General features: G+C 56.5%; 1 protein-coding gene across 1 annotated transcript in view; it reads right to left on the reverse strand.

The window, feature by feature from the left end:
* Window positions 1-18,493, reverse strand: part of MGAT5B (alpha-1,6-mannosylglycoprotein 6-beta-N-acetylglucosaminyltransferase B) — a 68,943-nt gene extending 50,450 nt beyond the window's left edge. The window contains exons 1-3 of the mRNA XM_007185760.2: window positions 18,007-18,493; window positions 14,063-14,175; window positions 5,158-5,305 (exon numbers count right to left, since the gene is read on the reverse strand). Of these exons, the coding sequence (XP_007185822.2) occupies window positions 5,158-5,305; window positions 14,063-14,175; window positions 18,007-18,074 (329 nt within the window). The 5' untranslated portion in view covers window positions 18,075-18,493. The remainder of the gene's footprint in view (window positions 1-5,157; window positions 5,306-14,062; window positions 14,176-18,006) is intronic.
* Window positions 18,494-23,596: the final 5,103 nt, after the last annotated feature.

Raw genomic sequence — 23,596 nt, forward strand, 5'->3', positions numbered from 1 at the left:
CCAGCATGCTTGCTGGGAGTTGTTATTTTATTATGAAACTGATCGCTTTCCTTTTAAAACACAGAGACTCGCGCTCACAGGTGCCCTCAGACACACATACCAAGACACAAACACTACAGCCAGAAACACAAGCACCACAGACAGGACATGTGTGCTTTCTGGGTTTGTCTGTCTGTCTGCCTATCTGTCTACCTCTCACGCACACCACACAGGACACAGGAAACCCCCAGCCTGGTGTCCAGCCTTCCCTGCATTTTTACTGCTCTCCTCCTCTGCTTCAGCCCCTTCCTCATTCCCATCAGAGGTCCTGATGCTGTGAATACTCCCAAGAGATGACTAAGGACCTGCCTGCCCCTCCCCAAGTTAAGAGCAGGGAGGACTCCTTCTCTCCTGCACCAAGAAATATATGTACACGTACGTGTACACATATATATTTATATTAGATAGATAGATGTAGATAGATAGATGTCTTCCCACTATTGATAGGAAGAGAGCTGGAGTTGGACTGCGTGTGGTTTCATCACTTGGGGAAGGGAGTGGTACCCCATGGGCGGGGCAAATCCGGACTACGGGGGACGGAGCCCCCACTCACACCCCAGGGCCCAGACTTCCCCTGGAGGATTTTCCTTTTTAACATCTCATATGTTTATTCTATTTAAGACACATTGAGATCCTGCTACATACGCCTTGTATCTTGCCTCTTTTACTTAGACTGTATGAATAAATACATTGCCAGTCAGTAAATATTTTTTAAAACATATTTTTTAGTGGTTACATTTTATTCCATCACGGATATCCCTACTGTACTGGCCCTTTTCCTATTGTCTTCTTAATAGTAGTACTTTTAAGTCTCTTCAAAGTACATGTGTCTATTTGGCTGTACCCTCAAGGATAAAAGTCTTATAATTAAAACATACTTGTCAGTTTGATAAGTTAAACCATTTCTTAAGGGTGGGATTTTTATTATTAGTGAGGCTGAATTCTTTGTCCTGTTGAATGTTCTTCTGCCTCAAATTCTGCTTTGTTTGCTATAAACATTACCATCTAAACTTTCTTTCCGTTTGTGTGTCCTGGATACATTTCCTTTTATTCTTAGTTTCTGAGTCATTTGTTTTTAGGCCTGTCTTACAAATGGCATATAATTGGCTGTTGAGAACCTCTGTCTTTGTTAGGGATGTTTAACCCTTCACACTTATGTCACATTTGATAGGTGTCTGCCCTGGAGTGACCTTCTCACCCAGCCGGCAACCACCCCCCACCCCCACCAGTCTGGCCTCTCCCCAACCCAGGAGCCAGACACGCTCCCAGATCTGTCCTGTTAGGAAGGGGCAAATCCAGAGGCTGGGCCCAGCACAGGGCCTGAGAGAAGTGAGGCATATCTTTCAAAACTGAGCCCGAAGTCATCTTAACCGGTAACGTCTCCCCACCCTCACACACAGAACCCCAGGGAAGCTACGTTTCCCGGCACCTGGCCCCGCCAGCACAGAGACGGCCAGGAATGTCTAGAAGAGTTTTTGAGTTTTTAAATAAAGCTTAAAAAAAAATTGGGAAAAACACCCTCAACTCCTTACCCACAGACAGGAATTTTGATGTATCTTCCTTCCTGCCGTCTCCTCTGCACAGGGACAGGGTGCTGGCTCTCTCTCCCTAAGAGGCTCGGACACTCTTTGAGGACAGAGCTCTCTGACTTCTGTCTCCTGGGTCTTCTCCACTCATTCCTGACGCTCCAGCCCAGACCCCGCACACAGTAGGCACTCAACAAATACGGACTGGCTTGAGCGCAGACAGCCTCAAATCCCGGCCGTATTTGCCGCTGCAGAGAAGCCTTATGGAAAATTCAGAGATCACTACTATTTGGTTTTAGGATACATAATATGATGCCATTTGCAACAAATCTGCAAATAATCCCAAATTTTGTTTTCCTAGGCTAAAAAAGGCAAATTTGTTTTCCCTGAGGATAAACCAGCCATGAGTGGGAGGCACAGCCCAGAAGCTTCCAAAGGGCAGAAGGAGGGCAGTGGAGGTTGTTCTTTTTTAAGCCACAGATAATTGTAAAGTGAGAAATCCAAGTGCAGGTCACTGAAGAGTTTGCTAGAAACACAGCAGGGTGCGTGTCTGCAGGATTCTTGCCCGCCAGCTCCATGTTGACAGCCCGGAGGGGGATAAGGTGGGGAGAGGGCTGCGGTGTTTGTGCACACGGGAAGTGGGCGCAAGCAGCCTCAGCGTGCCCTGGACACACCCACTGCTTCTCGCCCTGAAACCAGAAGCAACAGTGTCCCTGAAATTTATGGCTCTGCCCTTGGGGTTTGATGGGCTCTGTTGGTCATGATAGATTGTTGCTATTTCCTGGGATGGAGCTGGAGGGGGTGGAGATGAAGGGCAGAGCATGGGAGGGAGGGAAGGCCAGGACTGGAAGAAACCAGAGACACTGAATATGCTGGCAGGAGCACTCCCAGCCCAAGGAGGCAGGCCCGGACCCTCTGCCCTCACCCTGATGAACAGACCTGCGGACAGAGGCTGGATCCGCAGCCCAGACAGGTGGGAGCACAGCTGGGGCAGCCGGGAAAGTGGAAAGGATGAGAGGGGGGCGAGGGGCTGAATCAGAGGGGACACAGCAGCATGGGAGAGAATCGCCCTGTGCACGTGGAGAAGAAGCAGTCTCACGCCTCCGGGGGGGGTCCAGGGGAGCCCAGGAGCTTTGCCTCCATCTCCTGTCTCTGCCACTGGCCCCTCTGCTTCCCCTCTTCCCACCCCGCTAATCCAGAGACTCCCCGCAGCTCTAAGAATAGTATCCCAATGCTACTCACCACAGCTGACCCCTCCCAGACCCCACCACGCTCCGCCAGGTTGGCCTTCACACTGGTTCCTTTCCTCCAACACACCAAGCTTGCTCCTACCCCAGGGCCTTTGCACTTGCTGCTCTCTCTACCTCAAATTCTCTGCCCCCCAGCTCCTCACGTGGCTGGCTCCTTCCCATCGTGCAGAATTGAGCTCAAATATCACCAACCCCCAAGGGCCTTGCCAGACCGCCCTGTTTGAATAGCCCCTTTCCCAGTCACCCACTGCCTCATCCTTAGAACATGGCTCAGTATCTGACTTTATCTCATTTCTTTCTTTTTCTCAGTTACTGTCTGTCTTCCCCGCAGGAATGAGGACAAGGCTCATCACGGTGTCCCCAGCCCCGGGAGCAGTGCCTGGTGCTTAGTAGGTTCCAAGACGTATTTCATGAGCAGACAGATCCCTTTAGTTTCTTCTGTCAGATGCTCAGTCCCTGGAGGGTGAGAGCATTTAACCGGGGACCCAGCACACAGCAGCACAGCCCACCCAGGGGCCCCGACTTCCCGCAGGCGAAGAGCTCCCACCTGGAGCCAGGCACTGAGGTGGGCTCCTCATACCCACAACTGCATTTAATCCCAGGCTCCAGGACTGTAATTTTAGTGCCTACATTTTCCAAAACAAAAAAATCAGAGCAAAGGTCTAACAAAGGATTTGTTTCCCCTGAGCTGTGAATTAATCGATATGAAAAGTCTTGCAAAGGGATAAAAATGAACCCCTACGTAGCCGCATATTTAATGAACGGCCATCAAGAGCACACTGGTTAGAAAGGTGGGGCTCTGGGGCCATCTGACCTGGGCCCCAGCTCCTCAGCAGCTGTGCAACTTTGAGCAGGTTCATGAACATCTCTGTGCCTCAGTTTCCTCCTCTATGCAACGGGGATTAAAGCCCCCCATAAGGTGGCTGTGGGATTGACAGGATCACGGAGGTAACTCAACAAGGTGAGCTTTCAGTAAATGGTGCCCATTATGAGGACAGGGAGGCTGACATCGGCTGACCTGACTGGGCATCCAGAACATTCGATCAGCAAGGCCTGTTTGAGTTGGGACCCACGGCCAGTAGTCCAGCCCAGGCAGCCTATGGGGCAAAGGATCCCCCACTAGACCAAAGAGGTGGGCTGTGCTTCAGGATCCACCCAGCCAGGGCCCCTCAATGACCAGGACTCACCACCATCACTTGCTTTGATTTTGCCCAACACCGAACTTCAGAAATGCCTGGAACTTTGGCTTTTACATCACACACATTGGCTGAGGTATCGCTTTCCCACAAATTGTCTAAAAGTGTGGATTTCAAACATATTTTTTTCAGCAGTAAACACTTTTAGCAAATCACACTGGCCGAGGTATAGCTTTTCCAAAATTGTGTACAAGTGTGGGTTTCAAACTAATTTTTCAGCAGTTAGAAAACACTGAGCAATTCCATCTCATCAAGAACCTCAACATCTAAAAGGTCAGGTGCAGAGTGCCTCCCCCCTGGGATGGGTGGGGTCCAAGCCTCCTCCCTCCACATCCAAGTCTGGGGGCCAGGACTCCCAGCTTGGGACGGCCCTGACTTCACGCCCCCTCATTCTCTGGGATTCAGGAGAACCCGACACTTAAGATGCACCACCTGGGTTCCTGGGGCTGCACAGAGGCACGTGGGGCTGCAGCACAAAACCTTGGGGAACTTTGCACAATCTGGCCTCAGTGGGGGAATATTTAGAATGATTAAACCAGGAAATTCTTCTTGCAAAGATGGCCCATGTCGGGGCTTCCCTGGTGGCACAGTGGTTAAGAATCTGCCTGCCAATGCAGGGGACACGGGTTCGAGCCCTGGTCCGGGAAGATCCCAGATGCCGCGGAGCAACTAAGCCCATGCACCACAGCTACTGAGACCACACACCTAGAGCCCGTGCTCCACGACAAGAGAAGCCACTGCAATGAGAAGCCCGTGCACCATGACAAAGAGTAGCCCCTGCTCACTGCAACTAGAGAAAAAGCCTGCACACAGCAACAAAGACCCAATGCAGCCAAAAATTAATAAATAAATTTAAAAAAAAACGGCCCATGTCCATGGGAGGAGGACAGATGATCACTATGGCCATCACAACCACGTGCATATCCACACATGCCCATAGACATGGACAGAGCTCAAAACCACCACAGTGAGTGAAAAAAGCAGGGGCAACATATGTACAATGGGAAGCCACTTAGGGAAGATTTATAAAAACCACACACTATGCATTTTGTGTGTGTGTGTGTGTGTGTATAAAATGCATTTTGAGGCCGAATTCCCAGCCCAGCACACAGTGGGGTGCCCCTCTCCCTCCCGGGGCCCCCTCACCTGTCCACAGGGAAGTGCCTGTCGCCGGCAGCCCGGTGCAGCTCACTGCTGTTCTCCAGTCTGGCCAGCGTGTCCATGCGTTTCACCATCAGCTCCAACAGGTCACTCATCTTGCGGAGGACACCGCGGGACTCCGGCCCACCCATCACTGCAGGAAGAGTGTGGGTGCAGTCAGACACGGCCCAAGCAGCCCAGAGGCCATCTGAGACCACCTGGTATCTGGCGGGGTGGCTCAGACCCCAGCCCCACCCCCATCTTCTCGGGAAGGGGAGGGGTCAGGATAGTGAGCCCCCCTGCTCCCCCCTGCAGGACAGGAATCCGGAGAGGCCTGGGCCCACCCTGCTCCCTACCAGCTGTGTGACATTGGGATGAACTTTTAACCTCTCTGGGCCTCAGTTTTTGTCACCAGCAAAATCTGGCTTTAGACATAATCTCAGGTCTGTGAGAAGACAGGGAAGGCCCAGTAGTGGGAGAGGAACCCCAAAACCCCCCAACAGCAACTTCCAGACAGAACCTGTAAAACAGGGTTTCTAAAAGTGTGGTCAACCATCCACCCGCACCTGAATCTCCTGGCCAGGCTGTTAAACTCCAGATTCCTGGGCCCTCGCTGTCTAGATCTGCCAATTCAGATCTCTAGGGCATGGGGCCCAGGACCCTGCATTCTGCTTGCTCTTCACGTGGCTCGGATGCACAGGCTGTGAGCCCGTGTTCAAGGGGTTCGGGGCCCCAGCCACCTCCCGTCCCCACCCACTCCCCCAGACACCACCCTAGAAAAACCACTGTGAATTTGTCCTGACTCTCAACCCGGTCTTTGGGTTCCCAGAGATCAACTCCAGGGTTGAGGGGCCGGGAGACCTTGTGAAGAATAAAATTAAATTAAAACGAGGTGCTTCAACCAAGATCCCATTAACCAGCCCGAGACTTTCCACAATTTCCTTTCTAATCACTCCCGATCATTAGCACCGCATGTGCCAGTGTGGGAGAGCAGCCCTTGCCTTCCTTTTCAATTAAATTTTGTGAAGGTTTTAAGCAGCCCCTCCAAACCATCCACAGGTGCTCGGTTCCAGGCACTGCAAGCCCCAACCAGGCTGCCTGCAAACCCCAGGGGCCAAGCTCTGAGCCACTCTTAATAAATGAGCTGAATCCATGGGGACACAGGGATTCCCCAGGCTGCTGGAGGGCCGGGGGTGTCCGGGGGTGCCTTGGGTGGGGTTCCCCAGAATCAGACCCTGAGACAAGGGTTTGAGGGCAAGTCGTTATTTGGGAGGTGAAGGGAAGTGGGGAGGTGACCCAGGGACAGGGAGGCCGCCCAGAGAGGGCATGTCATCAACCTGGGGAAACCAGCAGGTGTAGAACCGGCCTCAGAGTTCTCCCCAGGGGGGCGAGGGGGCCAGGCATGTGCACACCACCTCCCGCCAGTCACTGCTTAAGGGCTGCTCCCAAGGACGGCCATGTTCTGGTACTTTCCACCTGCTGTGGGGTGGCAGAGCCGTCTCCAGCACGTGACAGGAATCGTGAGGGCTGAGGACGTGAACACCAACAGCATCTGCTTCTCAGGAAGGAAAGGGTCAGGGCCCAGCAGACTGAGAGGGGCTACAGTGGACACCTGGCCTCTCACCTGCCTCCGCCAGCACCCCCTGCATGGCCACATGGCCAAGGGAGTCGTCATACTGCTCTCAGCCTCAGTGTCCCAAACCCAAGGCAATAACACCAGGCCCTGTCTGCAATCCAATGTCAAGGTGCCAGGAGCGGGGCAGGAGAGACCACGGCTGGCCACTGAGAGCCAGAGGCAGAGACGGGGGGGGAGAGAAGTGGGGAGGGGGGCAGGAGGGGGCCGGTCTCCTCTGCTCCATGCTTGGGACTGAGCCAAGGAGGGGGGCCTAGAGAGGCTGCACGTCGCCAGGGCTGCTTGTGACATTTCTGCTTTGCTTGTCCCCCATATCCCCTGGCACCAGGCCCGTTCCAGTGACTGCCACCGCTTTCTCACACCAAGTCACCTCCTGGCTGGGTTCCCCTGCCAGCTGAGCCCACCTGAGGTCAGATGGGAGGCCATGGGGAGCTGGGGGTGGGAGGGACCCAGCCAGGCATCAAATCCAGAGCAGGGAGGAGTTGCAGGTTCCTCAAAGAGCCTGGATCCCTGGCTCCGAAGAAAAGAATGGGCATGAATGGGGGGGTGGGGGCCAAGGGTGGGGAGAGCAGAGGAAGCGGAGGAGAGACACAGGGTGGGGTTGGGTACTGGAGAAACTGGGCATCAGAAGGAAGGAAGGAAAGAAACTGTCTCCAACCCCTCCCACCCGAGTAGTTGAAAGAGCTAATGGTCTTCCCACTTTCCCCTCAGAAAACTGGATGGATTTTTCAGTTGGGATCACGAAATTTCACCATACTGTTAAATGAAGCAAAACTGAGGTCTCTCCCACCACTCAGCCCCTCCCGACTCACTCATGGCCTCAATCCGTTAGTCAATCAAAAAGCAAGATATAAATAGCTCCTTCTCTCTTTCAACTCCACAGAGCTGGGGACAACAGTTGACTCTTTCAAATCACTCTCATCCTGAGGACACCCCCCAAAGCCCGTCATTCAAACGCAATACCTTGCTTTCAACCAGTGCTTGGAGCACAGAGTAAAACAAGAGGGGAGTTCCCTTCATTTCAGCTAGAAAAATAGGAGCCCATCAGATGATCTGGCCTGGCAGCACTTTGCACAGCCCCAGGGGAGCCGCTCGTGTTGTGGGCCACCTGATGGATGTCCTGGAGTTGTGCAGTGCACAGCCTGGCCGGCCTCACTGGGCTGCCCTGATGGCTCGTAGCTCAGGCTGGGGTGGCCCCTTCCCCAGAGGAGTGGGATGAAAAAAAGGAGAGTGAGGCCATGGCTGGGAACATCCTCAGGCCAGAGCCTGAGAGGCCCCCCAGCCATGCACTCAGGCCCAGCTGGACCACAGGGCCTGGGCGGCAGCTGGAACTTGAGACACAGCACTCCAGCAGTGCCAAGCCACATCACTGCTCCGGGGGCGGCGCTGCGTTCCCACGATGCCTCAGGCCTGGCACCTGCCCTGACACACGGCTGCCGGCTGCCCTCTCTCCGGGCTCATCCCAAGCTCCCTTCTTCCCCTCTGGGCTCAGTGTCCGCGCCCCTCCCAAGATCTCGCTGACAACCATACCCCACCCCCACTCCCACCCCCATCCCATTTCAAAAATTGCAAAATAGCTGATGGAGCCAGTAACTGCAAGATCTGCCCTAGAGCTACAGCAGCCCCAAGAGCCAGACAGAGCCTGGGGGCAGCACTGTGGCCCAGGAGAGGCCGGAGTGGGAGTCAGGAAGCCTCGACTCCAGACCTGCTCTGCCCCCACTAGATGGGGGAAGGGGCATGTCACTTTCCTTCTCTGGGCCTCAGCGTCCCTGTCCCCTCCGGTAGAATGCGAGGGTTTGACTTACTGAGCCCCAAGGGTCTACAGCCTGGGACTCCGGTTTCCGCTCTTCCCCTAATTGCCCCCAGAGATCAGGGTAATAGAAAAGGAAAGAAGTGTTCCTATAAAAGCCGTCAGAATCTCCTTAGGGAGAGAGCTCTGTTTTGCTTTGCTAAACCCCTGGGTGGGCCAGAGCGTCATCTAGAAGCCCGGAGCAATGAGACAGAGAGAAACCTAAATGACGCTGCATATTCAGCTAGGAAGACTGGAGTTTCCCAGCCCAGCCTAGGAGACCAGGAGAGAGGACAAGGCCTGCGGACATGCGCAGGGGGCAGGACAACGACCCAGAGGGGCTAAGCAGGATGGGGGAAGCTCCGCTGCCATAGGGATGACCCGTGGGGAAGCGTCGGTGGGGGGGGGGGCTGCGAAAGGCAGGGGTAAAAGAGAGAATTGTCATCTGTTTGCTGTGCTGAGCAGTGGTCCGAGCCCCCACCCCTGTGGAGGGTTTAGGGAGGAAGGGGTGTCCTTCCCACTAGGTCAGTGTAGGGGACACAGAGGAGGCAGGAGGGGAGACATCCAGTAGGATAATTCAGTAGAGGCAGGGGATCAGAGCAAGAGGTGACCAGGGAAACATAAGCCCCCTAGAGTATTTGGAGATATCTGGGGGTTCTGGATTGCCCTTCATACAAGGGAGGAAGCCAATTCTTTAAGAATGTCAACAGAGGGACTTCCCTGGCGGTCCAGTGGTTAGGACTCCGAGCTTCCACTGCAGGGGGCACGGGTTTGATCTCTGGTCAGGGAATTAAGATCCCGCATGCCACATGGTGCGGCCAAAAAGAAAAAAAAAAAGTCAACAGAAAGAGGGACCCCAGAAGACCTGGGGCTTATAGACTGGGGCTAAGGAGACAGATCTCACATGGGTCTGTAAGGCCACCTCCATCAGACTGGACGAAGGCCACAAGATACCCTCCCAGCACCTGGGGCTCGGGGGCCACTCCCATTGTCTGCAGATGGTGCAGGAGTCCAGGAGCTCCTGAGACCTCAGGAGACAGCCCCCCACCAACCCTCCGCCCCCATCACTTCCTGAGGAGCTCCAGGACACTAGGCACATTTTCTGCCCTGGACGAGGCAGGGCGTGGGTCCCGGGAGGGAAGCAGGCCACACACAGCCAGTCCAGCCGCTCAGCCGCATGATGGCTCCCCGATGCCACGGCCGGCCAGGACCATCAGCAGAGCAGCCTCCTGACATGGCTTTTGCCCTGAGTCACCGCACCGCTCTCAGCGGCGGCTAAACTGAAATGTATTTCACGTGAGGCCCCAGTGACACATCGCAGAAGTCACACAGGTTCCCTCCATATTTCCATATAAATAAGGAAAGCTGGGATGCTGAGAGATACAAATGGTCCTCACATATATCGACAGGGGTGCTTTATCACCCACCGAGGCCCCAATCCCTCCCCAGACGTGCTCTGTTTCTCTCTCCTGTCTGCCCTTGTCCCCTTTCTTGTCCCCACTCGCCACCCGTTCCCACTGGTTCCTGGAAACTGAAGGAGCCCCCGCCTTGCCAGACAGAAGAGACCTCCCCGTCACTTGAGAGGGGGCTGGGACTCGGTGTTTGCACAGCTGGAGGAGCGCACACTTGTCTCTGCACACGGCCAACGCGGGAACCAGCTGAGGCCACGGGAGCTCTGGGCAGCGTGGGAGACAAGGCCAGGCCCTGGCTCACCCATCCCCTGCCAGCCTCTGAGAAGAAAAACCCCCCTGAGCACCGAGATCCAGGGCCAGAGCCAACCACAGAGCAAGGAACTACGTCTCTGATATTCCCCAGGTTCCAAGGCTGGCCAGGGTCCGGGATGCCCGGCAGGGCCAGTCCACGGGGGAACCTCAGGGCGGACACAAGCCGCTGAAGCAAGGACCTGTGGCCTGCAGCCCTCTCCCCGGAGACAGCCTCTGACCTCTACTTCAAGACAAGACAGAGAGCCAGGAACAGCCACACAGGCTCTGGGGGATCTGCGGGGACCCCAGGAAAGAGGCCTCAGACGTAAGTTCAAGTCCCCTCTCATTAGGAGGGAAGCAAGTTCCTCTTAGGACAAGAGCAGGAAAGCAGAGGCAGGAGGCAAGGAGGAGGGACTGGGGTGGGGAGGGAGGACTGGAGAGGGAGCATATAAAAAAAAAAAAATCCTCCCCCAAGGCCCAAGCTGGGCCCAACTGCAGCAGGAGGGACTTAGGTTAGCCGTCCTCCCACTTATGATTCTCTGCTCAGTCTCCTGCTCTCCTGAATCTTAAGATGAGTGTGCAGAATATACAATGAGATGTCTGTCACATTTTTATCCCCAAACTAGAGAACTTTATCACAAAATAGGAACCGGCCCACAGGGGAAACCAGAGCCTCCCCAGGGAGACCACAGTCCGAAAGAGGCTGTGGAAGGCTCTCTGCTCTTTAGAGAAAACCCTTCACCCTGCCCCTCCCCTCCAAGCCATGTCCTTCACGTTCTCGCAGGCTTGACAGGCAAGGAGAGGAGAGGTTATTTCCCTATTTGTACTCAGACAGTTTTACTGACCAATGGAGGATTTTTCTTTCTAAATCTTTTTTCTAACCCTTAGTGGGTTTCCTTCTCCTGGTTCTGCCTTGGGGCTTCACAGACCCCCCCAGAATAAACATTATCCAACATCCAACCCCCACTGTGACCTCCAGTATCGCTCCCCAGACCCCTTCACAACCGTCCCCCACTTCCAACCCCATCCTTCCCTGGGCGGCTCCTAGGTAGAAATGCCGGCGCCTCCTAGGTTGTCTGCAGGGCCACCCCAGGTCCGGGGTGGGGTTCTCATCTGAGGGGTCATCTCTTACAGGATCGGGATTCTAAACCCACAGAGTCAACTTAGGGCTTTTCCAAGTCTCTGCTTTGGGTCTGTCCAAGCAAATCAACTTAATCCAAGGGCATGAAAAAAATCGAGGGGACAGTGGGACCTGGGATGTGAACCGAATTGGGGTCAGTTCCCAGGGGCTCTCAGAGGGCTCCCTCCTTGTCTAGCTCCTCCTCCTGGCCTTGACTTCATATTCCGGGCACGAAGCTTCCAGCACAGGGGCCTGGGAGGTGTGAAAAGACTTGAAAACACTTGGTCTGAGAACTAATGTCACAACACACAGGAGACCCGGCAACTCCACCCCCAGGTGCACCCAACAGAAATGCCCATATGTGTCCACCAGAGACATGTGCTGGAATGTTCACAGCAGCACAATTCACAAACGCCCCAAACTGGAAACAGCCCAATGTCCGCCCCGGGGCAGAACGGATAAATATATTGTGACGTATCTACACAATGAATGCTGTGCAGCAGTGAAAACAAACGTCTGCAACCACACACCACGAGACGGATGAATCTCACAAATGTACTCTCGAGAGAAAGGGGGGCACGCAATGGAACACCTGCCATAGGATTCCATTCTCATAAATTCAGAGAACCAGGCAACATTCCTCTGTGCTATTAGAAGTCAGGGTCCCAGAGTCCTTGGGGAAGTAGTGAGTGGAAGGAGGCCTGAGGGCACTTCTGGGGATGGATCACGCTCTGTTTCTTGATCCAGGTTGCTGGTGCATGGATGGGTTCAGTTTCTGGACACTATACTCCGACAGGAAGCTTAGCCACGTGCACGCGTGCGCGCACACACACACACACACACGCCTCTAGTCTAACTGCATGACCCTGGGCAAGTCCTCTGCCCTCTATGGCTCTGCCCACACCTTAGACACAACATCTAGATTGGAGTTGGACCCTTTCTCCATCTGCCAGGCAAAACTGCACAGCGCAGAGCATGGCAGGACCCCCACAAGCCCCCGGTCCTTTGGGCACTGGGCCCACACCCTGCCAGGATGGGGCCCCCATCCCCCGCCTCCGCAGGCAGATGAACAGAAGAAACAGAGCCCAGCCATACCCCCTCCTCCCCCAGTCCCTGATTCCCACCTCCTGGGGCCCTGACCTTGCGGAAGGTCAGCTTGCCCAAGCCCCCTGCAGCAGCCCACCCAGACAGACACGCCCCCTTGCCAGGGGTGGCACCCAGGTAGCCTGAGCGTCGCTCCCTATACCCCCTCCCCCACTCTCCACCTCCCTCCGCACCTCCGCAAGCTTCCCCTCAAGTGCACCTTCACAGCCGCAACCCCCCCATCCTCAGGGGTCTCCCACATAGAGACGCCGGTACCTCCTTGGTCCTCTTTTCCCTAAACATCCTTTCCGGCAATGCCCCCATCTCAGACTCACCACATCCAGTAAATGTTTACAGAGCTCACAGTATTTGCCAGAAGCTGCTCGAGACCCTTCATATACGTTATCTTCACACCCCCTCATGACAATCCTGGGGAAGAGGGTGTTGTTAGCCCCGTTTACCAGAGGAGAAAACGGAGGCTCCGAGAGATCGAGGGATCTCTGTGAGTCAGAGAGGGGATAGATTCGTTTACATTCAAGCTAGAACGTCTAATAAATGTGAAATTCCTGCTGGGAGCTGTTGCAAATTTAAAGAAGTGCGTGTTAAACCAAAGGCATGAATCTAAGGAGACACCAGATGGCAGAGTAAGTGCCCCTCGGAGCAGCGACCCTAGATGACAACCCATCCTACTGGAGCGTTTATCCGTTGCTGGGAAGAGGGGAGCCGGATGAGGCCTGGGGGTTTGAGAAGGTGGACTTCAAACGGAGACTTCCCCAGAGGGGCAGGGGAAAGCCCACAGAGCAGCCCCCTGAACAGTTCCAGAAGCCCCCTTTGCCCCAGTTTCCCCACCATGTGTCTCCTTCCCACGGTTACTGGGAGACCCCCATGACACACTGAGCAGTTCTGAACTGTTCTCCATTCTTCCTTGAGTAGGATGAGGGGGGAGCGGGACCCACCTTCAGGAGGAGGTCTCCCAGGCCACCACCCCATCACAACCCCATGCCACGTGAGCCCATTTAATCCAACCCCTGAAAACGGTCACTGCTTTCCTTCCCTGAAGGTGAGTTAAGTGATGTGGCCAATGGCACACAGCTAGTAAATGATGAACCAGGGTACAAACCAGGTCCATGTGGTCCCCACAGCCCATGCGCTGAACCTCCATTCCACTGCCTTGTAAGTATCACGTGGGCAAGAATGAAGGACCAGAGAGCTTGGAGATAAGACACGTGAGCCCACGGCAGGCCTGCCCTCTCCCCTGTGCCTGGGCCGAAGGTACAGAATATGTGTATCTCAGAGAGACAGGTGTCATATCCAGAAACCTCAAACCACCCCACTAGAGAAGCAACACAGGCAGCCTCTTCTGATGCCTGGGAGACCCTGGCTCAAAGGCCCTTCCTGCCTGAGAGGCCTGATTACCACAGCCAGGACAAGAGCCAAAGCAGTGTGCAAGGCCCCCACCATTCACACATCCATCAACGAGGTGGCCAGATGCCCAAGACAGAGCCCTCTCTGGGGGGGCTTCCTCTCCTCTGACCCCCAAACCCCTGCACCCCTTTCTGACTCCCCTTTCCCCACCAACATACCTTCTGTGCGGACAGTGAAGGGGGAGTCTCCCGGGCGCCGGGCTGAGAACTGGCCTCCCAGAGACGTCATCAGGAAGCAGAGTGAGAAGAAGCCGATGCCCAGGACAAAAAGCCTGTGGAGAGCAATAGGGCAGGTCAGGGTTAGGTCAGCACATGCACCCCTATCCTGTAAGGGTTTCCTATGAATGAATGAGTGAGGAAGGGATGGATGGATGGAGGAACAAAAGACCAAGGGGTTGAGCTCCCAGACCAGTAGGTCTCCCATCACACAGGATAAAGAGAGCTGGACTACAAGGAAGTGGCCACACGCAAAACCATGCAGGGCAGTGAGGCATCCTTAAGGTATAAGGTTGGGCAAGTTCTAGCCTCCAGACGGAAGCTGGCTCATTGACAGCAGAGGTCCTCAGCGTGTGGTCCCCAGACCAGCGGCATCAGCATCACCTTGGACATATCAGAAATGCTCATTCTTGGGCCCTAGTCCCAGGCTTACAGAATCACACACTCTGATGGTGGGATAAGCAGTGCATTTTAACAAGCTTTCCAGGTAACCCTGATACACGCTTAAGTTTGAGAACAACTGGTATAGAAGAAAACAGCAGGACCTGATGCCAGCCAGAGGGAAAGTAATTGGTCTAGACAAAACCCACCTGGAGCCCATCAATCACCTGGGCCCTGATCAGCACTTGTGTACACAGGCCTTGCTGCAGCAACCAGCTTGAACACATCCTAGTCATGTTCAGGGCAGGGGGTGGGGAAGGGCTCCCATCACTACCAGATGGTAAGATCTAGAAGGGCAGGGTCCTGTGGCTGCCTTCTGTGTCCAGACTCCCCCTATCCACATCTTCGCCAGGCAGACACACGGTAGATTACACCACGGCTCAGAGTGAGCCAACACCTGTGCTTGGGGTGTCATACAAGTGTGTGCCGTCACAGTGGTCAGGGGAGCTGGCCAAAACACGACTGTTTATACTTCAACACCTAGTTTTTGATTACATCCCAAGTGCCAAGAACTAAGGTATCCCCAGGGGGACAGCAGGGAACCCACCCTCAAGTCTGGCCCCAGGCTCCTGCTGCTTCCGTACTAGATTCTGGGCCAGCACAGCCTTAGGGCAGCAGAGGTGGCGGCTGTTCTGGGATTCTGAATCTACCCGAGGACTTGATGAACTGGCAGAGCTGAAAGGGGAGCCCCCCCCAGGTCAGGGTGAGGAACCCCATCCCTGGTGGAGCCAGGCTCACCATGGGGGCCCCCCAAATCATGCCAGAGACCTCCAGCCTTCCCACCTCCACCTCCATCCTCAAACCCCACATTTGTTTGTATCTCTATGCAAGACTTGTTTATGCATTTTAATCTTCATTATTTGAAACTGGCAGAGCAGTATTTAATTAAAATTTGATTCATTAAAGAAAACACATAATTGTAGAAGAAAATAAAAGCACAACAAAATTCCCAACCCATATTTAAAGGAAGCTGTTAGAGATTAAATCAGAGAAGGGGGCAGAACCCAAAACCAGAGATGGCACTGGGAGCTTCTCCCAGGAGATGGCACAAGGAACACTGCTCCCTCACCTCCCAGGGACCCCTCACTGAATTCCACCAAGCCTGGGGGTGGGACTCTAGCCCTGGGATCCCCAAGATAAAGTCAGGCTGGTCTCAGGCTAGCAGCCAGAAGGACAGTGTAGGGGGAGGGTGGTCACACATCCAGGAAGATCCTGGGGGAAATCAGCAGTTTGTCCCCCCAGCCTGAGAACAAGGATGGGTCTCTCCAAGTTTCTTGTCCCCACTCCCTCTCCCCTTCCCCAGCTATGGGGTACTTGTATTTAGAGCTGGGGACCTGAGCTGCCAGTGTCCAAAAACCTGCTGCGAGAAAGATATCTAGGCCTTTGGCCCAGAACCTGAAGCCCCAAACACCTCATCTGCGTCTCTGTCTGCCAGACCCAATCCTGGGGCCATTAACAGTAGATTCAAGTTCAAATGGTTTCGTCCACCCATGCATCCATTCAAGCAACATTCCAGAAGCAATTATGGAATAAGGACCCTGCCAGAGGCTCTGGGAAAACCATCGGGAATAGGGCTCCCAGCTGCCCTTGAGGATTTAACAAGGGCAGCTGGGAGTAGGGCTGATATGGTTGGAGGTCGTAAACACCCCCCCTCCAATCTGAAGGGGACTTGAAGACTTCACTGGTGGCTGTGGGTCTCTGGGAAGCCTAGGGATACCCTGAGAGGAAGTTACATAACCTGGGGGTGGGGAGGGGAACCTATGCAACCCCACCTCTGCATCCTGCTTTCAGAAAAGAGCCTGAAAGAGCCACAGGGGCAGGACCCAAAAGGAAGGAGCGCTAGGGAGCTGGCGCTGTCCATGGTGCTGGCGCCAGCCGCTACCTCCAGTTGTGCCGGGAAATGTCCAGCCAAGCTGGGGTCAGAGGCTGGGCTTCCCACGGCCTGGAGGGAGGGGTCAACACTGGGTGGGAGAGACAGGGCTGAGGACGGTGTGGGTTGGCTAGGGATTTGAGGATTTCCCCTGAGGAACAAGGCCCTTTCCAGAGATGCTAGCTTCCCACCTGCTTCCCATGGGAACTTTAGGGCGTGGGGGCTCCTGACACCCCCAATCACCTGCCCAAGGCTCTATTCTGGGGACCCCCAGCTCTACGGTCGTCTCGAATCCTCTGGACATTGGTGGTCCAGCTTGACCCCTGCCGTCCTAAAGGTTGTCTCCTCAACCCTGCACCCTGCGCAGGAGGATCCAATAGCTGGAGGCAATGGCGGGGCGGCAGCCACGTGAGCCACGGTCTTTCCATCAGAAGGAAAACCAGCGGGGGGCATGGGAGGGGCCGGGTCTCCGCCTCAGGTCTGGAGGGGAGGGCCTTAAATCTGGCTCCTCCCGCCCCCCAAACTTCGGGCACCTCTGCCTGTACAGCTCCTGCCTTCGCGGGCTCCCTCCCGCGCCCGGACCCCACCTGTGGCCGCATCCCGAGTGCGGCCCAACCCCGTCCCCCGCCCCGGGCCCCGCCGCCCCCTCGGCGCCTTCCGCCGCTCAGCCCCTGGGCGAGATGGCATCCTGACTCCGCTGGGCACCCATCGCTTAGCGCCCCTACCCAACCCCGGCTGCAGGCCCGGCTCCGACGGCGCTTGGGAGGAGCGGGAGCTGCCCCGGAACCGCCGGGCTCTGGGGGCCCCTGGGGTGGGGCTAGCAGAGCCCAGGCAGACCCCGACGGCCGTAGCCCTGCCTGGCCTTGACCGCCGAGGTTGGGGTGGGGGGATCGGTCTTCGCTTCCATCCCGCCTCCACGCTCTCGTCGCCCTTCCGCCCCACAGCGCCGCCCCTGCCCCAGCCTCTCCAAGGCCCGCGATCGGGGATCGAATTCCCATTAGAGGGGGTCCTTGCCGCAATCTCGGGGACCCTCCCGTTGGACAGAGGCCCGCACCCCGCGGAGAGGAGTGCGCGCAGAAGGCGGGGTCAGAGGGGGTGGGACAGGCAGAGGGGGTGGGCGGGCCGACTCAGGGCGCCACTGGCCCGCCAGGTGGGGGTACCGCCCCGCACAGAGCGCTAACTTTGCCGCGGGGGTTGGGCCGTCCGCGAGGTGGGGAAGGACCGGAGGGGCAGGGAAGGGGCACCCTGGCTGGGGCGACTTCCAGGGCCCAGGACCACAACATAGGTGACTTCTGCCCCCATTCCCACCTTCGCATCCCGAGTCCTCTCCAACCTAGACCAAACTCGGTACCCGTCCCAGAATTACACACCCTCCCCACCCGAACCGGAACCCCAGCTCCATCTCTCTCCCAGCCCCACTAGCCACCAACAAGGGTTGGAGCACAAACCGCCCCCTCTGCTAACGGGACAGGCAGCCTTGGGACAGGCACTCTCGCCGGGGCTGACCTCGCCCACCCCAACCCACGCCCCCCTTGGAGAAAAAGACCTCCCCGCGCCAACCGGGAAACAACTTTACCGAAAGGGTCTCAGGGTGACCAGGCATCTTCTGACCATTATCTTCCCATCGGGGTTGACTGTGATCATTGTTCAAACTTGTCTGGGCGAGGAGCCGCGGGCGAGGCCGGACGCACCGTCCCGGGCCCTGCTCCTACCACGTCCGGGCCACGAACCCGCTGCGGGCCGAAGCCGGGTCCGAGCGACGCGGGGGACGCGGGAGCTCGGCGGCTTCGCTGCCCGGGCCGCGGCCCGCGGGGTCGGCGCGGCCTCGGCGGGCAGGGGAAGGGGAGCGCGGCGCGGCTGCCGGAGGGCGGCGAGGGCGCCCGGCCGGGCCGTCTCTGCGTCTCCGCCCTCCCCGCTTCACATTCTGGGGGCCGGGAGGCGGCGCGCCCCCAGACCGCCGGCCGCGCGTCTGCCTGCTCGGGCTCGCTCTCTGGGCGGGACGGCGCCGCGGCGCGCAGACGGGCTCCCCGCCGCGGTCGCCCTCATCCCCGGGCCCGCGCCCTCGGTGCCGGCTAGAGGCGGACCCGGGCCCGCGCCCCGGCCCCCCGCGCCTCCGGGCCGCGCCGCTCCCGGGCCCCGCGCCGCGCCGCGCCCATGGCTCCGGGCAAGGGCGCCCCGCGCCCGCCCTGCCTCCCGCTCGCTCGTCTGCCCGCGCTCAGGTGTCCGGCGTCCGGCCCCGCGCCGCGTTACGCCCGGAGGCGCCGCATTGTTTCCTCGGAGGAGGCGGCCAAGCAGCGTCTGGGGCGGCCCAGGAGCGGCCGCCGCGCTTCCTCGGCGCGCAGGCGCCACCTCGTGGCTGCGGCCCAGCAGCGCGCTCTCCCGGCCCGGGGCGGGCCGCCGGGGGCGGTGGGCGGGCGGCGCGGAGGGCGGGGGTCCTTGAGCCTCCCTCCAGCTGTGCAACTTCCCCGGGCTGGATTTCGGAAGCATCCCGGGTGCCACCAGCTCTGAGAGCCGAGGGCTGCTTCGGCTCCTGCAGAGCACAGAGGAGGTCGGCCCTGGGAGGAGATCCCCCCTTCCGCCCGGTGCCAGGGCCCTCCCTCCGGTCGCCGTCGCTGCCTCTGCCGCCGCAGTGGGCTTCTGCAATGGCCCCTTCACACCCACAGTGATTTCGCTTTGCAACCTTCGCCCATCCTCTGGCCCTCTCTGAACAGAAACTGCAGCAGCTCCCCTTTGCTTTCTGGTTTCAAACTCGGCCTGTGACACTGAGGCTCTTCCACTGATCCCAGAAGCAGTGGCGCGCTCTGTGGGTCTGGGTTCTAGTTTCAGACCCTCCATTGATCAGTGGGTGATGCCTGAGAGTCAGGGGGACTCCCGGGCCTCGGTCTCTCTGCTATGAAATGAGAGTGACCGAGGTTCACTAATGCTCCTTCCAACTCTATAAAGCATGCACGTCCCCCCTTCACCCCCACCCCACTCTCCCTCCACTTCTTGACTCTGGAGAGGTGTTTGCCACTGCAGAGAGGGGTCAGCGGCCCCTGTGAGCACCCGAGGCAGGGCAGCTCCCAGAGCCAGGCCTGGATCTGAGGGTGCTGCTCATTCAGGAAGAGCACTTGCCAGACCAGCTTGGCCAGGCACAGACGGAAGGGCCAGGTTAGGAAGAGCCCAAGGCCTCAGGCCACGTGTAAAATGACATGGATGGGGCTTCCCTGGTGGCGCAGTGGTTGAGAATCTGCCTGCCAATGCAGGGGACACGGGTTTAAGCCCTGGTCTGGGAAGATCCCACATGCCATGGAGCAACTGGGCCCGCGAGCCGCAACTACTGAGCCTGTGAGCCACAACTACTGAGCCTGCGCGTCTGGAGCCCGTGCTCCGCAACGAGAGAGGCCGCGACAGTGAGAGGCCCGCGCACCGCGATGAGGAGTGGCCCCCGCTCGCCGCAACTAGCGAAGGCCCTCGCACAGAAACGAAGACCCAGCACAGCCAAAAATAATTAATTAATTATTTATTTATTTATTTATTTTTTTAATGACATGGATGACGCTGAGGGTCCTTCCACAAGACAAAACCTTTCTTCTGGTCCATCTGGTCCTTGCCTGGTCCAACTAGGTCCCCGGCCCCCAGCCCCTTCGCTGCCCGCCTAGCCCACCTCCCAGCCCCTTGTGAGCCATTTCTCACCAGCTGTGACTCTTGTTCGCCTTTTCCTGCTCGTTCCTCATCAAAATTCACCTGTCCCATGTTCCATTACCTCATCGCCTTGCTCTCCGCTGATATGAAAACCGATGGTGAATGGGTGTTGGCGGATTAATATGTTAACTCCAGCTAGGTAGCCAATGTACATTGAACAAGGACACGCTGACCAGGCCTTCGTGCCACAGAGTGACAAACGGTGACGGGTAATTTGGGCATCACGGCAGGCTGGCCAAGGAGATCTCTGAGGGCGGGGCGGGTCTCTGCTGGGGTCCCACTTATCCCGGGGCACCCACATCTGCTACGCACTCAGGCAATAACTGAAGCCTTGGATGCCAGGGCAAAAGCCACGTCTACACTCGGGCATGAAATGCCCCTTCCCATTGTGTGCACCTCTCCCGTAAGTTCAGGGGGTCACATTTGCTCCTGGTTGGCATTTAGGCCAAAAGGGAAGGGAGAAGATGGGGGTCTCCCCAAAGGCACAGCCATGTCTGGTGTGGCGGCCTTCTCTCGGCCGGAAGCCAGATTTCAGAAGGCGGGAGAGGGTACCCCATTGCAGGCTCGAGCCAGGCAGGGAGGCTTGGGGCAGACAGTGGAAGACACTGAACCAGACCACCCTGCTGCCTCTTCCTTTCAGAGTCCATTTCCCCTTTGCCAGCCTCTTGTCTGGGGCGAAATTCAGTGCATGTGGCCCTGCTTGCTCTCCGCTGTGCTGCAGACATTAGGAGAGAACTTGTGAATTGCCGGTCGTGAATTGCCTGGCACCTTGGAGCCCTCCCAGCAGGTGGTTATGATTTTTCTTGCTATCGTCCACCTGTAGCAGCCGCTGCTGGTGCCTCGTCCTACTCCCCGGGCATTCACCTCTACATGCCAGAAGGCAGGCCACTGAGAATACATGCAACGCTGCCTGAGGCTTTTTTCCTGGCTGTGAGAATATGCTCGAACATGCAGGGGCAAGATAGAAGTATCAGGGAGTTCATGCCCTGGAAGCAGCCCTCAAGGGCGCCCTCTCCCTCCGGTGGGATACTCGGTTCCCAGAGTTCCCTGAGCTCCCTCTGCCCACAGCGGGAACCGGCTCTGTCATGTACCCCGTGTTGGCTTCCTTCCTTCCCTGCCTCATCCCCCACTCCTCCATCCATGTTCCTGAGGCCACCTCCCAAATAAACTACTGGCACTTGAACCCTTGTCTCAGAATCTATTTCTGGGGAACCCAAACCAAGACCCTGGCCTATAGGCCAGTGGTTCTCAGCCCTGACTCACAGCAGAATCACCTGCAGAATGCAGTCCTTATTTTGATTCGGTACCTAAGATGGGCCCTGGGCATTTTTTTTTTTTGGCCATGTTGTGCGGCTTATAGAATCTTAGTTCCCCGACCAGGGATTGAACCCGGGCCCTCGGCAGTGAAAGCACAGAGTCCTAACCACTGGACCGCCAGGGAATTCCTGGCACATTTGGGGGTTTTTTTTGGGTTGTTTTGTTTTGTTTTTTAACATCTTTATTGGAGTATAATTGCTTTACAATGTCACATTTGTTTTTTAATGCCACAGGTTATGCCCACATAGCTGGCCAGGGTGGAGAACCATTGGAGAAACACCCACGTCTAGATACGTACCCACAGCCTTCAGATAAGAAGCAGAGTGACCCTAAACAAATGAGAGGAGAATAGGGGCCACTTCTGCTGGGGGGTACATCCAAGGACCCAGGATGCCGGGTCACACCAGATTCCCAAACCCTCCCCTTTCTACTGTTTTTCTCTTTTGAGGCTATAAACAGAACCACAAGCTAGCCCAACGTGGGGGTCGGGTGCAGACCCTGCATCAGCCTGGGTGCTCTAAATGTGGCACTTCCTGGCTCTCTCCCACTGCCCTCTGCATGACCTGATGGTCTGGCTAGAGGGGTTAGGAGAAGCTCAGCACCAGGAGGAGGCCCTGGCCAGGCAGGGGAGGGCCTCTGTCCAAAAGGGGAGCAGGGCCCCAGGGAAGGAATTTGGGGAAAGTGGGTGATGTACTACTGCTCAGGGGCGTCGTACTCAAAATACCTAGCTGGTGGGCCATGCAAAGAAGGGAGGGAAGCTATAGTAGTCTCCTAGGGATGCTGTCACAAGCAACCACAGACTGGGGGGGCTTCAAACCATAGAAATGTATTATCGGGACTTCCCTGGCGGTCCAGTGTTTAGGACTCGGCGCTTCCACTGCACGGGGCCTGGGTTCGATCACTGGTTGGGGAGCTAAGATCCGGCATGCCGTGCAATGTGGCAAAAAAAGAAAAAGAAATTTTTTCTCTCACAGTTCTGGAAGCCTGAAGTCCTAAATCAAGGTGCTGGTAGAGTCAGTTCCTTCTAGAAGCCCTGAGGGAGACTGTCACGTGCTCCTCTGCTGGCTTCGGGCGGGGCCCAGCGCTCCTTGGCATCCTTGGCCTGTAACTGCATCTCTCCAGTCTCTGCCCCCGTCTCTGTGTGACCTTCTCTGTGTGTGCCTCTCTGTGTCCTCTCCTCTTCTTGTAAGGACCCCAGTCATTGGATTCGGGTTCACACTAATCCCGAATGACCTCATCTTAACTAATTACATCTGCAAAGACTTTGTTTCCAAATAAGGTTATGTTCTCAGGTTCCAGATGGACATGAATTGGGGGGGGTCGGGCACTGTTCAACCTACTTCAGGGACCTGGTAGAAAGGGGCTGGAGTGATCAGAGAATGCCAAAGACTGGAGGTCCCTGAGGGGACGTGCCGCCATTGCTTTGTGTGACTCTGGACCCAGTTATTTCAAGGGAGTCAGAAAACTGGGCTTCTCACGTGTGGCCACAGAATTTTAAAATGCAGACTCAATATTTTTAGAACACTGCAAGACCGATAAAATCCGTTGGAGGTCTGCCATCTGGGCCCTCCTGCAGATGCCACCCAAGGGCAGAGCAGGGAGCCCACCAGCCCTGCCCACGCAGCAAGTCCAGCTTCCCTGAGGCCAGGTCCCCCTCCCCGCAGCAAAGACAGAGTGCTGCCCCCAGGAAGGTCAAGACTCCTAGTGGTTCTAGGGGCTCCCTGGGGACCTCCCTGCCCCCTCGAGGGCCCCCCTGGAGTCTCCTGGGGCATCACAGCTTTGAGTACACACCCACTTGCCCCAGGCTTCAAGGTTGCTTCTGGAGCTCACAGCGGCCTGGGGTGGGAAGAGGAGAGAAAGAAACATGTGGTTTACGGTGTTTGAAATCCCCATTTAATGTGCTCCGACTGCCGCAGCAGACAGCACATTAAGAGGCAATAGGCCATTGTCCTTTGTCGGAGAGCGGAGCATTAATAATGTCATAACAGCGTTTACTGACACTGTGCACAAATCATCAGCAACCTCGCTGGGTGGGAACAAGCAGCCGCACGCAGCCTAGAGCCGGGCAGGGCAGCTGAGAAGTGGGGAGAGCTATTGCTCCAATTCATCTTTCATGCTTTCTGTTTCACAGTTAGGCTAATCCTCCGATTGAAAAGCAGCATCTG

Source organism: Balaenoptera acutorostrata, chromosome 20 (genome assembly GCF_949987535.1).
Source record: "Balaenoptera acutorostrata chromosome 20, mBalAcu1.1, whole genome shotgun sequence".
NCBI lineage: Eukaryota > Metazoa > Chordata > Mammalia > Artiodactyla > Balaenopteridae > Balaenoptera > Balaenoptera acutorostrata.